At 37.4% G+C, this 13,980-nt stretch overlaps 1 protein-coding gene across 4 annotated transcripts in view; it reads left to right on the plus strand.

Annotated features, from left to right (window-relative positions):
* Rap1gds1 (RAP1, GTP-GDP dissociation stimulator 1) overlaps positions 1 to 13,980 on the plus strand; it is a 97,789-nt gene that overhangs the window by 77,870 nt on the left and 5,939 nt on the right. For 3 of the 4 annotated variants that reach the window (XM_013029781.1, XM_013029783.1, XM_013029784.1), the window contains 7 exons: positions 2,468 to 2,611; positions 3,348 to 3,479; positions 4,809 to 4,943; positions 5,882 to 6,007; positions 7,047 to 7,186; positions 9,428 to 9,554; positions 13,310 to 13,438. In XM_013029781.1, the coding sequence (XP_012885235.1) occupies positions 2,468 to 2,611; positions 3,348 to 3,479; positions 4,809 to 4,943; positions 5,882 to 6,007; positions 7,047 to 7,186; positions 9,428 to 9,554; positions 13,310 to 13,438 (933 nt within the window). The remainder of the gene's footprint in view (positions 1 to 2,467; positions 2,612 to 3,347; positions 3,480 to 4,808; positions 4,944 to 5,881; positions 6,008 to 7,046; positions 7,187 to 9,427; positions 9,555 to 13,309; positions 13,439 to 13,980) is intronic. The other variant, XM_013029782.1, reaches the window with a different exon arrangement.

Here is a 13,980-nt window from a genome sequence, read left to right on the forward strand (position 1 = left end):
TTTTTGCATATCATTTGTGGGTGGGTTTTTTTTATATATGAATAGTATTTTAACATATGCTAGGATGTGTATAGTTGAAGGATTTTTGCATTTTGAAGGCTTTTTTGAAATCGTGGTTTTCAAGTCTGGTCCCTGCACATTGCTATCCCTGGCATTCTGTAACCAAGGAGACGCCCTACTTTAAGCATGGCCCAGTATGAGTGTGCCTTTGTTAAAGTATTGCAGGTAGAGCATTCTGTGTGTTTTAAGGTGTTATTTAAAGCAAAATAATGGTCTTGGTGGTAGCTAAACTTTTACACTTTAAAAATGTTTAAAAGATGCTGGGTGCCAGTGGCTAGTGCCTTTAATCCAAGCTATTCAGGAGGCTGAAATGTGAGGGTCAATATTCAAAGCCAGCCTGGACAGGAAATCTATGAGACACTTCTCTCTGATTAACCACCAAAAGAGCCAGAAGTGGAGCTGTGGCTCAAACAGTAGAGTGCTAGCCCTGAGGGGGGGGAGGGGGGAAAGATAGCACCAAGGCTCTAAGTTCAAGTACAGTAAATGAATGGATCAAGAAAATGTGGTATATATACACAATGGAATTCTATGCCTCCATCAGAAAGAATGGCATTGCCCCATTTGTTAGGAAATGGAAAGACTTAGAAAAAATTCTATTAAGTGAAGTAAGCCAGGCCCAAAGAAACATAGGTCCCATGGTTTCCCTTATTTGCAATAACTAGTACATGTCTGAGATAAGCAGAAAAGATCAGATAAGTTGATGTTAAGTGAAATGAATCCAAGATAAGTATTCAAATGTTTTGCCTTTCATGTGATTGTTTCTAACACATTTATAAGATGATTTCTTTGTTGCTTTGTATGTCCCTCCTCCATGGTATAACCCCTGTTTTCACTGTATTTGAGGTTGGTATAATTTGTGGAGGGGAAGGGAAAAAAACAAATCGTTTAAATAGGGATACAGGTGGACCCATTGCAACAATGAGATGTACAAGTCCTTTTGTTGAAAAATGAACTTTACAACTTTGGTGGGGGCGGGGGATGATGGGAAGGGGAAACAAAGGATTAAAAAAATGTACTCATTATCTTGCCCATGTAATTGTAACCCCTCTATATGGTATTTTCACAATAAAAAAAGATAGCACCAAGGCTCTAAGTTCAAGTACAAGGACCAGCACGTGCACACACATGCACACACACACGTGCGCGCGCGCACGCGCGCGCTAATTAAAAGGGAAAGTCATCAGTATAGGTATTTTAAAGGTTTTCTCCCTGTCAAAAATTTTTTTATTCTAATTTCTCCCAAATTGTTGTATATGAGTTATATACACAGCATTAAGGAAAGCAACAACTAAAATAAAATCAGACTAAAAAATTAGATTTAAAAATTTATTTGCAGCAAATATATTTCAAGGTCAGTTGATAGGTATTTACCTTACGGAATATCAAGTGTATCTAAATTATTTAGATAGGCCAGTTTAGGTTAAAACATATAGGTTAAAGGTGTATCTCTGGTCAAGGCATTAGGTATATAAAAAAATTGATTTGATGTGGAATGAAGTTTACTATGAAAATTACTTTTTTTAATGTAATTAGGATGTAAATTTTTAAATATTTTGTTGGTTAATCCTTAGCTTTAAAGTTTTTTCCTTACAACTTTTATGATAAACATTTTAAAACATATTAAAGAAAATCATAGCCTGTGAGCCAGCATGTACATATGCTCGAGATGGCTATCAATTACTGGAAACTTGAGATCTTTTAAATTATATAACTTTTGAAGTTATATAAATTTCACTGGAGAATAGATATCTGTACAAATATAAAATCTCAATATTCTTATGGTACAGATTAGTGTTTATTAATAGCTCTTTACTTTTCAGTTGCTTTGTTGGTTTTGTTTTTTTTGGGGGGGGGGTCCGGTTGTGAGGCCTGAACTCTGGGCCTGGGCGCTGTCCCTCAGCTTCTCAGCTCAAGGCTAGCGCTCTACCACTTGAGCCACAGCACCACTTCCAGCTTTTTTCTTTTTTGCTTATGTGGTGCTGAGGAATCGAACCCAGGGCCTCAGGCATGCAAGGCAAGCGCTCTACCACTGAGCCACCTTCCCAGCCCCAGTGCTTTGTATTCAAGACCCCTAGTGAAGGAATTTTAACTTTATAACGTATGTATGTTGTAAGCATATATATGTAGCATTGCGCAACTTTTAAAAGTAATCATATCTAGAGTAAGAATGATATTCGCAGTCTTTACATGCTCAGAGACATTTTCAAAGGATAATTTGAAATGGAAAAATAATGCAATTAGTTTTTGTGTTTTTTTAACTGCAGTGGCCACATTGGAAGACTCAAATATTTGAAGGTGTTTGATTTGAATCACATTTTCCTGATTTCTTAAAATTCTTTGTAATGATCACTTACAGAGCTCCTGTTTTACCTAGGATTTTAGTGATTTTGTTCACATTATTTTTCAGATGCTATTAAACTTCAGCTGGTGGAAGCCGGGCTAGTAGAATGCCTGCTAGAGATCGTTCAACAGAAGGTGGATAGTGACAAAGAGGATGACATTGCTGAGCTTAAAACGGCTTCAGATCTAATGGTTTTATTACTGCTTGGAGGTGAGTCAGATGTTTTATGTGTATTGTGTTTTCTGTAGATACCATACTAGGCATTTTATCATTTTCTTACTAGCTGTTGATGTGATGATTTTGAAATCATACGTATATCATGAAATCATAAATATATCATGAAAGGAATTACAGATGATGAATTTAAAAAAGAGAAGTTTTTACTATCCTCCAGTATTTGAAAGTGCTGTCATAAAGATATGCCACCAAAGCCAGGCACCGGTGGCTCACGCCTGTAATCCTAGCTACTCAGGAGGCTGAGATCTGAGGATCACGGTTCAAAGCCAGCCCAGGCAAGGAAAGTCCATGAGACTCTTATCTTCAGTAAACCACTAGGAAACCAGAAGTGGCGCTGTGGCTCAAGCGGTAGAGCGCTTGTCTTGAGCTGAAGAGCTGAGGAATAGCTCCCAAGCCCAGAGTTCAAGCCCCACGACCAACAACAACAAAAAAAAAAACAAAAAACAGAAACAGAAAAGATATGCCACCAAATATGTAAAAGCTAGATGGCTACTTGGAAGCTTGTACTAAGTTTTCTAAACAAATTTTCTAAACTCTGCCATCTAATTACCACTAAAGGCTTAGTACAAGAGAATCATTACTTTTCTCATGATGAATGTAGTAGTTTGTGAGGTGTATAGTTTCCCAATGGGTTATTCACTTAGAATCATAGATTTGTTCCTCCTAATTTTATTTCTCTTGTTTAGCTCTCTGTCTGATTTACTTCCAGATGAATCCATGCAGAAACTGTTTGAAGGGGGAAAAGGCAATGTATTCCAAAGAGTGCTTTCTTGGATTCCATCAAATAACCACCAGTTACAGCTTGCTGGAGCATTGGCAATTGCAAATTTTGCCAGAAATGGTAAATGTATTAATTCCACATTTTAAAATCAATGTTCTACATTTTTAGAATTTTTAGAAATGTTTCTGTGCTGTGTTCTTAGTTTTACAGAAATCTCAAATGCTTAGGACTTTGTTATCAAACTTCATATTTTATATAGTTCAACTAAATACTGATAGTTTAAAAATCATGAGAAATGATCATGAAGAGCTTCTCTTGAGCACCTGGCTTTTCAGAGATTAGTAAACTTGGATCCATTCTAAGTATGCATCTTTACTTGGCATTTAATTTGCTTTGCAGGCTCTCTACTTAGAGCTTTATATTAGAATAGCCACAGCCCTTCCAATACTTGTTTCATACCGGGACACGCGATAGGTTTTTTTCCCAGTAAGCTTGGCCTTAGCATTCCTGCACTGGTGGCCACTAATTTATACTCTTATACCCAGTAAAACTTATGTAGAATGATTCTCTAGTTTAATGTAGAATATTTTACTTAGCTTAATCATATGTTAGAAGCTCCCAACCTCTGTTTATAAAATCTGGCTATCCACTCCAGAAATCTCTTACTGAGTCTAAGAAAATACAGATTGTCTTCTTTCAATACAGGTTATTGATTTTACTCCGTAGTACAGGTTGAATACCCCTATCTAAAATGATTGGGACCAGAAGTATTTCATATTTTGGCTTCCTTTCATATTTGGAAATACTTCTGTGTACGTAATTAGATGTGTTCGTGACAGGACCCAAGTCTAAACATGAAATTTGTTTTTTTCTTTATACCTTATTCACATAGACTGAAAGTAATTTTGTATACCAAATGAACCTGCATTTTGAACATGGTCGATCATATAAAGCCAGCTGTGGAATTTTCTACTCACAGCATCTTGTCAGTATCTAAAAATTTTGGATTTTGGAGCATTTTATATTTTGGATTTTTTGGATTTAGGCTACTCAGATAATTATTGAAGATAAATGTGGAGTACTATTAGTAGTTCATTATAATCTTTCTGCTCTGTAAATGTTGACTTGCTCTGTAAAATATGACTTGACTTCAGTTATAGTATCAGCATAACTTGAACATCCTTCACTAGAAGTAAAAATTACTGGTAAACATTTTAAAAATAGAGTTTCTACTTGCTTTTTTTATATATGTAATCAAGACTCTTTAATTTTTTTTTAATCTATTTCCAGAATGTTTATAATCAGACTTCTCACTCAGGAAACAGAGATATCTAACTCTGGTGAAATACAGAGTTTGGATTCATTTTATTTGGAATATTTGTTTTCCCTATGGGTAGACATCAATTCATAGACAATTTAATAGTGGAAGAAAATTGCTTTTTTTTTCAGATGGAAATTGTATTCACATGGTAGAAAATGGAATTGTAGAAAGACTTATGGATTTACTGGACAGACATGTAGAAAATGGAAACGTAACTGTACAGCATGCAGCTCTTAGTGCCCTGAGAAACCTGGCCATCCCAGGTAAGGGAAAAAGTTGAGGCAGTAATGCAGAAAATAAAACACATCATATGGGAAGGCACTTACTGTGTGGGACTTGTGGACCTCCTCTGACTATGAAAAGAAAAAATTATCATTCACATTTTCTTTCGGTCGTGGGGCTTGAACTCTGGGCCTGGGTGCTATCCCAGTGCTCTTCAGCTCAAGACGAGCGCTCTTCCACTTGAGCTACAGCGCCATTTCCCATTTTCTAGTAGTTTATTGGAGATAAGAGTATCACGGACTTTCCTGCCTGGGCTGGCTTTGAACCGCAATCCTCAGATCTCAGCCTCCTGAGTGGCTAGGATCATAGGGGTGAGCCACTGGCGCCTGGCGCATTTTCTTACTATTATGTTAAGTAAGTTTTCTGAGACAATATAAAAGTAATCTTTACTTTGTGTGTATTTGTGTGTGTGGGGTGGTCTTGGAGCTTGAACTCTAGGCCTGGGGGCTGTCTCTCAGCTCTTCAGCTCAAGGCTAGCGCTTTACCACTTGAGCCACAGCGCCACTTCCAGTAATCTTTAGTTAAAACTATTCTTTCTTTTTGAAACTAAATTTCTGATAAAGTGAAATACTGTCGTAATAAAGGTCCAGGTTATATACATTTCATTTGTTTTGTATAACTTACTGTTTATGAATGTCTGTAACATTTAACAAGTTAAGGAGGTGATAAAGAGAAACATTAAAGTTTCAGAGTTCTGCTTTTTGTAAATAAGATGTCAACATTTTCAGATTTTTCCTTTATAAATTACATAAGTAAATGCCATGTACCTATGGTTTTACATACACACACATACAAAAATCTCATTCTTAAAATAACATTCTAAGTAAAATATTCTAATAAATGTATCATAGGGCCTTAACGCAATAATATATATTGAGTGTTTATCAAGAATGCTAACACCATTTTTCTTTCTTTCTAGTTGTTAATAAAGCAAAAATGTTATCAGCTGGGGTCACAGGTGCAGTTTTGAAATTCCTTAAATCTGAAATGCCTCCAGTTCAGTTCAAACTTTTGGGGACTTTAAGAATGTTGATAGATGCACAAGGTAAAAGAAATACTTTCAAAGTTGCACTTTGGCTATGGTGTTCTTCATGTACCCCTACTTTAAAAAGAACTAACAAAAAAGCCAGACAAGCACATACACAAAAGCACTTTAAACATACAGAATTATATAAAAGTAAATGTCAAATAAATGTTTAAAAGATGAGCTTATTTGTTCAATTCTCCTGCTTGCTATAACTGAATTTGTTTGCCTGTTTGTTTATATTTTTTATTGGTCATGAGGCTTGAACTCAGGGCCTGGGCATTGTCCCAGAGCTCTTTTGCTCAAGTCTAGCACTCTACTACTTTGAGCCACAGCGCTACTTCTGGTTTTCTGGTAGTTATTTGGGGATAAGAGTCTCATGGACTTTCTTGCCCAGATTGGCTTTGAACGACAAGCCTCAGATCCCAGCTTCCTGAGTAGCTAAGATTTTAGGTGTGAGCCACCAGTGACTTATAGCTGATCTTTAAAATGGAACTTATACTATATGTCTACTAGTATATTCAATCTGATTTTATGTTGGCTTATGATCAGTTTCTTAGGATTTTTGTGTTTTTACATTCCATAGCATTTTTACCTGATCTTCAGAATCATGTTTCCAGATAGTGGCACAGAATTTTTCAAATTCTGTTTTCAAACAGAGAACACTTACCCATTTGAAGAAACAGACCTAGAACCAAACAAACAATGTATTTACTTATTTCTCAGGTCTTGCCTTTTCTCTGTATTGATTGCTTAGAGTAGTTATTTAAAACTCCTTTGTTTCAGTCTATCAAAGTACTGACAGGCTACTAAACTTTTCCAAGAGAGTGTGAAGTCATTTATTTTTTCATTTTGTGTGGAAGTCTAGAAGTTTATAAGAAAATACCTAATAGCCCGTCATCAACAAAGAGTATTTACAATGTTTGCTTTTGTAAAATTGTCATGCTTATTTTTTTTTTAGACATGTAGTTTTCCCTGTACAGTGTGACATCTTTAACAATGGTTTCAGTTGATTGCCTATCAATGGTTGTTATTTTTTGGTTTGCCTTCTTTTCTATAGCAGAAGCTGCTGAACAACTGGGAAAGAATGTTCAATTAGTGGAACGCCTGGTGGAATGGTGTGAAGCCAAAGACCATGCTGGTGTGATGGGCGAGTCCAACAGGCTCCTCTCAGCCCTCATACGACACAGCAAATCAAAAGTAAGCTACTGGGCTGGGAAGGTGGCTTAGTGGTAGACTGCTTGCCTTGCATGCATGAAGCCCTGGGTTCAATTCCTCAGTACCACATAAACGGAAAAAGCTGGAAGTGGCACTATGGCTCAAGTGGTAGAGTTCTAGCCTTGACCAAAAGAAGCTCAGGGACAGTGCCCAGGCCCTGAGTTCAACCAGGATTGGCAAAAATAAATAAGTTACTAAACATTAATATGACCTTTTTGGAAACTCATCATTAGACCCCAGATCAAAAGCTTATCTTATATAAATTATCAACAATTATTCTAGGAGAAAATGAAGATGGAACTTTAATTATTTTTAAGTTGTATTCTATTGTAGTACAGCTTTGGAATCAGAGAGACGAGCTTGAATTACATCTGTAAATGGTCAAGTCTTTAAAGTCTTTTATCTTTAAATGGTCAAGTCTCTTCATGTCTAGGTTTCTTACTATAGGAAGGGCTGTAAGGGCTGGGAAGGTGGCTCAGTGGTAGAGCACTTACCTTGCATGCATGAGGCCCTGGTTCGATTCCACAGCACAACATAAGGAGAAAAAAAAAGCCGGAAGTGGCGCTGTGGCTCAAGTGGTAGAGCACAAGCCTTGAGGTGAATAGCTGAGGGACACGGCCCAGGCTGAGTTCAGGCCCCACGACCGGACCCCCCCCCCAAAAAAGGGGCTGTGAGGATTCAGTGAAATCATATATACCCACGTGCCCAGCTGCCGCCTAGGACATGAGAAGCACTCACTGAAGGGTACTCTTGCTCCTCCTATTGCTATTTTTTTTAATATGCTGATCTAGCTGCTCTTACTTAGAAATTAAATGATACCCAGGTAGTATATGATGCCCAATCCATTTTCATGGCATTATCCAATCTAATAGTTACTGGCACATGGTGGGTAGTGAATAAATAAACAGAAGAAAGGAAAAGATCACAATGGTAGGAAGCTAGTTAAGTGGATTAGAAACTGATTTAATACCTTGGTTATCTTTTTTATTTTATTTTTTATTATTATTGACTTTATTGTTATTATAAAGGTGATGGACAGAGGTATTACAATTACACGAGTCAGGTCATGAGTATGTTTCCTTTCATACAGTGTCTTCCCTTTCCTCACTCTCTCCCAGTCCTGCCTTTTTTTTTTTTAACACTCTTTTCTAAGGTGAAACTTTTAAACAGTTCATTTATTTTACAACTGCAGTCGTGATTGTGTATGGAAAGTCAATTTGGAATTCAAATTCGCCACCTATTTTCATTTTGTTTATCTGCACAAGAAAGTGACAAGGAAAAAAAATAAAGATATGTCTTCAGTTGCGTAAATCTCTTCGTGTAAACAGCAGGCTTTTCTACCACAGCTGTCCCCAGTGGTTCAACTCAGGTGTGTTCCCTACTGGATGGTACATCTTGAACTCTTTCCCTGGGGAAAAATGGATGTTAACTAGCCCTTCCCATTACCTGTCTTACCCAGACCAGCTTAAAAACGTATACATTTCCGTTGGCAGCTATGGCAGCACCAGGGAGTATGTTGATAAGACAGTATCATCCATGAAAGGCAGAGGGAATACCTTGGATACCCTCTTCCAGCATAATTGCTCTCTGGGACATATTCGTTTAGTTTAACAGTAAATATGTAGATGCTTGTAAAGTACAGATGTCATAAACATTATGTTTCTTTGAAAGAATTAACAAGTGAAGGCACAAATACATAAACAGCCAGTACTCGGCTCCCTTTATTAACAGATTTATTATGTGGGGTTTAGATCAAGAGTGATCTAAAACAATTTTCTTAATGTATAATATGTGTATTATATCTTTTATAAAAGCCAATACCTAAAGCACCTGGAAAACAATTATCTGGCACCGTCATAAAAAATAAAATTTAAGAACACCTTAAATTCAAGCTTTATTTTCCTGTCATGGATCCTGAAGTAGGTCTGCACATTTATTTCTTCTGGTGGTTTCTCGGCCTCTCTCCCCCTTGACAGGACATGCAGTGGTCTTTTTTCACTTAGGCAATTTAAGTTGTCATCGTTGGATGAATTTCTTTGAAGCTAAAAGCTTTTTCCTTTTCTTCTGTAAGGAAAAAAAAAAAGATAGGTAAAATGTAATGATTCATACAGGACAGTGTTATAAGACCTCTCGAGTTACCAATACATCAACTGATGGTAATGTAGGGTTTTTTTTAATATTTGGAATTAAAGTTTGTAATTCTGTAATATTTATTTATTATAGGATGTAATTAAAACCATTGTACAGAGTGGGGGCATCAAGCATCTAGTTACCATGGCAACTAGTGAACATGTAATAATGCAGAATGAAGCTCTTGTTGCTTTGGCACTAATAGCAGCTTTAGAGTTGGGTAAGTACCTCAGTGACAAACTTATTTTCTCCTATTTTTATCTTGGATGGAAGGAAGTACAGGAGTGGAATTAAAGTCAGATGGAACCTTAGCTGGATAAGTTTTGCCAATAGGGTATTTACTTTTTACCTGGATATACAGAAAACGATATTGTATAGGTTGTTGTCACAACTGCTTCCTTTGGCTGTACTTTTTAGTAACATTTTTAAGGTAGTGCTTTAAGGTATAACTTTTAAGTAATATCTCCGGTGATGGCCACTTAGAGAATATAAAAAGACCTTTCCAGCAGCCTTTACAGGGAAATGACACAATTCTTACAATAGCATAGCAAGTAGAGGCTACTACTCTCCCCGTGACCTGGGCTTTCCCTTCCTTCCCTGCTGATTCCACTACTGATCCTCTCCTGCAAATCTTCCCCATCTCTGTGGCTGCTTTTGCTTTGTTGCATTCCCCTTGCTCTTAAATTCTCATCTTCAGTGTCACTTTTCTGGGGGGTTTTTTGTGTTCAAGTTCCCAAAAGCAGAGTCTAAATGGTTCTGTTAGTGTCTGTCTAGCAAGTAGCATCCCTCTGGGCAGAATTCTCCACAGGAAGTCAGCTCATACACATTGAGTATGTCACGAGCAATCTTTGGCTCAAGAACCAAGCTCTAATATAGCCAGCCAAGACAGTAAGTATCTCAGAGACACAAAGCCTCTGGTTGAAGACCCAAGGCTATTTTATATAATAACTGGGGAGTTAAGGGGTGGATCCTGTCCATCTCAAAGCCATATATGTAAATGCTGCAAACTGATTATATATGAATCCTGCTGATGGTTTTATATCTATAATTCTCACATTGAGGCAAGCAACTTGCCACCTTACCAGCCCAGGGAGAAGAAAGTGAAACATCGATAAACATGGTATTCTTGCTGTAGTGTCAACATTCATTTAGATTTTAAGGATAAAAGCTTTGAATTTTTGTCATCTTAAGTGATTTATGCTGGATTGGAGTTATCGCTCAGGTGGTAGAGCACTAAGCCCTGAGTTCAAGCCTCAAACCAGTACTAAAAAGAAGAAATACTTATGCTTATTCTCAGTGACTACTCTGTGAGTATGATGTTTAGAGACCCAAGCAGTTTGGACATAGAATTTGAGTCATATGGAAGTCCACAAACCTTTCACTGGGAGGTTTGGGGACAGGGAAGGAGACTTGTGATTACAAACCAAGTTCACTCCCTGGTTTAAGGTGTCTCAGAGTAGCCAGACACCAGTGGCTCACGCATATAATCCTTGCTACTCAGAAGTCTGAGTTCTGAAGCTTGCTGGTTCAAAGCCAGCCTGGGCGGAAAAGTCCCTGTGAGACTCTTATCTCCAATTAGCCACTCAAAACTGGAAGTAGAGAGCTGTGGCTCAAAGTGATAGAACACTAGCCTTAAAATCAAAGAGCTCAGCGACAGAGCCCAGGTCCTGAGTACAAGCCCCATGGCCGACCGGAAAAAATAAATAAATAAAAAAGGCTCAGAGTAATGGAAAAATTCTCCAAGCCTGAGGTGATTCTGATTTTTGCCCCTTTAATAACCAGACAAGCTGTCACACTGTCATCACCTTCTGATAGCTGAGCGTTTGCTGAAGTCCATTTAACTTCACAATAGAACTACAACACATCCTCATGGTCTTATTGTTTCCAAATGGTCCCTTAAATTTCTTGAGCCCAAGATAGAAATAAGCTCATTGTACCTTTTTGATTCACAACACACTTTGAAAAGGAATTATCATAATCACCTAAAATGTTTATATAATAATATCAGACTGGCATTTTAAAATTTCTGTCCCTTTCTTGAGGATAATTTTAGATTCATAGGCAGTTGTAAGAAATAATACAGATCACTTAGAGTCATAATTGCTCCCCACTTCCAATATCTTCTGCCCTACCCTGACCCCTAGAACCCATTAATTTGCCTTTCACTACTAAAATTTTCCCTTAAATATCTAGTGGTCCTCACGAGACACTATGTTGAAATGAGCCATACAACTTGTGGGTGGGGATGGGAGGGAAAACCTGGGAGAGAGCAAGGGAAGGGGTGACTGTTCAAAAAGGAATGTACTCTTTATCTGACACATGTAACTGTAACTCCTCTATGCATCGCCCTTACAATAGCAATAAATAAACAAATAATTAATTAATTTCCCCTTCACAATTGTATATAATTAAATCATAAAATCTGTGACTTTGGGAGGCAATTGGCTTTGTTGTTTGCTTGTTCTTTTCCTCAGCATTTATCTAATTTGTGTTATGCCAGATAGAATTCTGTGGTACATATTTTGACCAGTCACCTGTTGAAGGCATGTGGGCTGATTCCATTTGGGGGATTAAAAAGGATAAAGCTCCCTGAGTGTTTGTGTACGGGTCTTTGTGTGTCCATACATTTTCACTTTTCTGCCTGTGAGTTCAGTTGCTAGGTCATCTAATAACTGCATGCTTAGTTTTCAGAATAACTGCCAAACCTTTTTTGGAGTGGCTGTACTATTCTATACTCTCACTAGCATGGACTGTCTCAGTAGCCTGGTTTACCCTGCATCTTCACCAGTGTTTACTGGTTTTGTAACTATTTCTTCTTGTAGTTATTCTGATAGCTTCATTGTTTGGCTTCTTTGTGGGTTTAATGACCTTTCCTTAATTGCTACTAACACTGAATGTCTTCTCTTGTGTTTATTTGCCATCCATTATATATATATGATATATATTATAATATATAACATATATATATATTCTTTAGTGAAATCATTATTTACATCTGATGCCCATTTTCTCTTATTCACAGCTGGCACTCTACCACGGAACCATACCTCCAGTCTACCATTTCTCTCTCTGTCTCTGTCTCTCTCTGAACTTCTGAGTTCTAGAAATTCTTTGTTCTCAGAGATTTACAGTTCTGCATTTTGCATGTAATCCTCTACTCTGTTTCGAGTTAATATTTATATAAATCTGAGGCTTAGGTCAGGGTTCCCACACACACACTCCTCCCACCACCATGATGTCTAATTTCTTTTTACCATTTCTGGAAAAAGTCCTTCCTTCATTGAATAGATTTTGTACCATTGTCAAAACTTAGTTGAGCATATATGTATTGGTTTATTTCTAGTCCTTTATTCAGTTTCTTTGATTTATGTATCTGTCTATATCTACCAGTAATTCTACAGTATTTTGATTATGGTAGCTTCATAGTAAGTTGTAGTTTATCAAGTCAGAGAATTTTTCCCACTATTTTTTATCAAGGTTCTTTTAGCTATTATGGGAAGCTGTGGTTTTCCACAAAATTTCCTGTGAAAGTTTGTCTGTTTTCGATAGAAAATCTTGCCGGGATTTTGAAGGCAATTTATTCTGAGTGTATATATGTTAAAGATATATACACAAATATCTACAGAGGAGATAGGTATGACTTACAAGATTTGTTCCAAAATTATTTGGGATCGATGAAATAGGATGGATGATGACAGTATGTATGAGTATGCCATCTTTTTTGCTCTTGTATTTGTTTGAGATTTTCCACAATACAGATGATTTTAATTGTTTCATACTAAAAGGAACGTTTGGTGTTGAATGTTAAGCTCAAGTCCTGAAATGTCTACTGAGCTCTAATTCTGTCTATGCTTCTCACAGTTTAACTGAATCTTGTCTATCCTGTCTTTTGAAAGTGTTCACATGCTTAGTTTCTAGGAAGAGGAAGTAGTGGTTAGCCTGAGGTTATAACTTACGCTTTGTTTTATATTTTAGGCACTGCAGAAAAAGATCTAGAAAGTGCCAAGCTGGTACAGATTTTACACAGGCTGCTAACAGATGAGAGGAGTGCTCCTGAGATCAAATACAACTCCATGGTCCTGACCTGTGCGCTCATGGGATCTGGTTTGTATTTCTTCTATCATTTGATGGCTGTCAACATGTGGTCCGCATCAAATATTAGTCATAGAATAATAATAAATGGTGACTGTTTAAAAAGCAGTAGAAATGAATTTGTGGGGACATCATTTTTACTATAATAGAAGTATCTTATGGCAAAAATAGGCAAAAATCAAATTAAATATTTTTCAGTAAGCCTAAAATGTTATTTAAATTTTTTTTTCCTGTTCTGGAGCTTGAACTCAGGGCCTGGGCACTGTCCCTGAGAGCCTCTTTGTACTCAAGGCTAGCTCTCTACCCTTTGAGCCACAGCACTACTTCTGGCTTTTTCTGAGTAGTTTATTGGAGATAAGGGGCTCACAGACTTTCCTGCCAGGGCTGGCTTTGAACTGTGGTCCTCAGATCTCAGCTTCCTGAGTAGCTAGGATTACAAGTATGAGCTACCGGACTGGGAAGGTGGCTCAGTGGTAGAGCGCTTGCCTTGCATGCTCGAAGCCCTGGGTTCGATTCCTCAGCACCACATAAGCAAAAAGAAAAAAGCCGAAGTG

Source organism: Dipodomys ordii, unplaced genomic scaffold (genome assembly GCF_000151885.1).
Source record: "Dipodomys ordii isolate 6190 unplaced genomic scaffold, Dord_2.0 Scaffold122, whole genome shotgun sequence".
NCBI lineage: Eukaryota > Metazoa > Chordata > Mammalia > Rodentia > Heteromyidae > Dipodomys > Dipodomys ordii.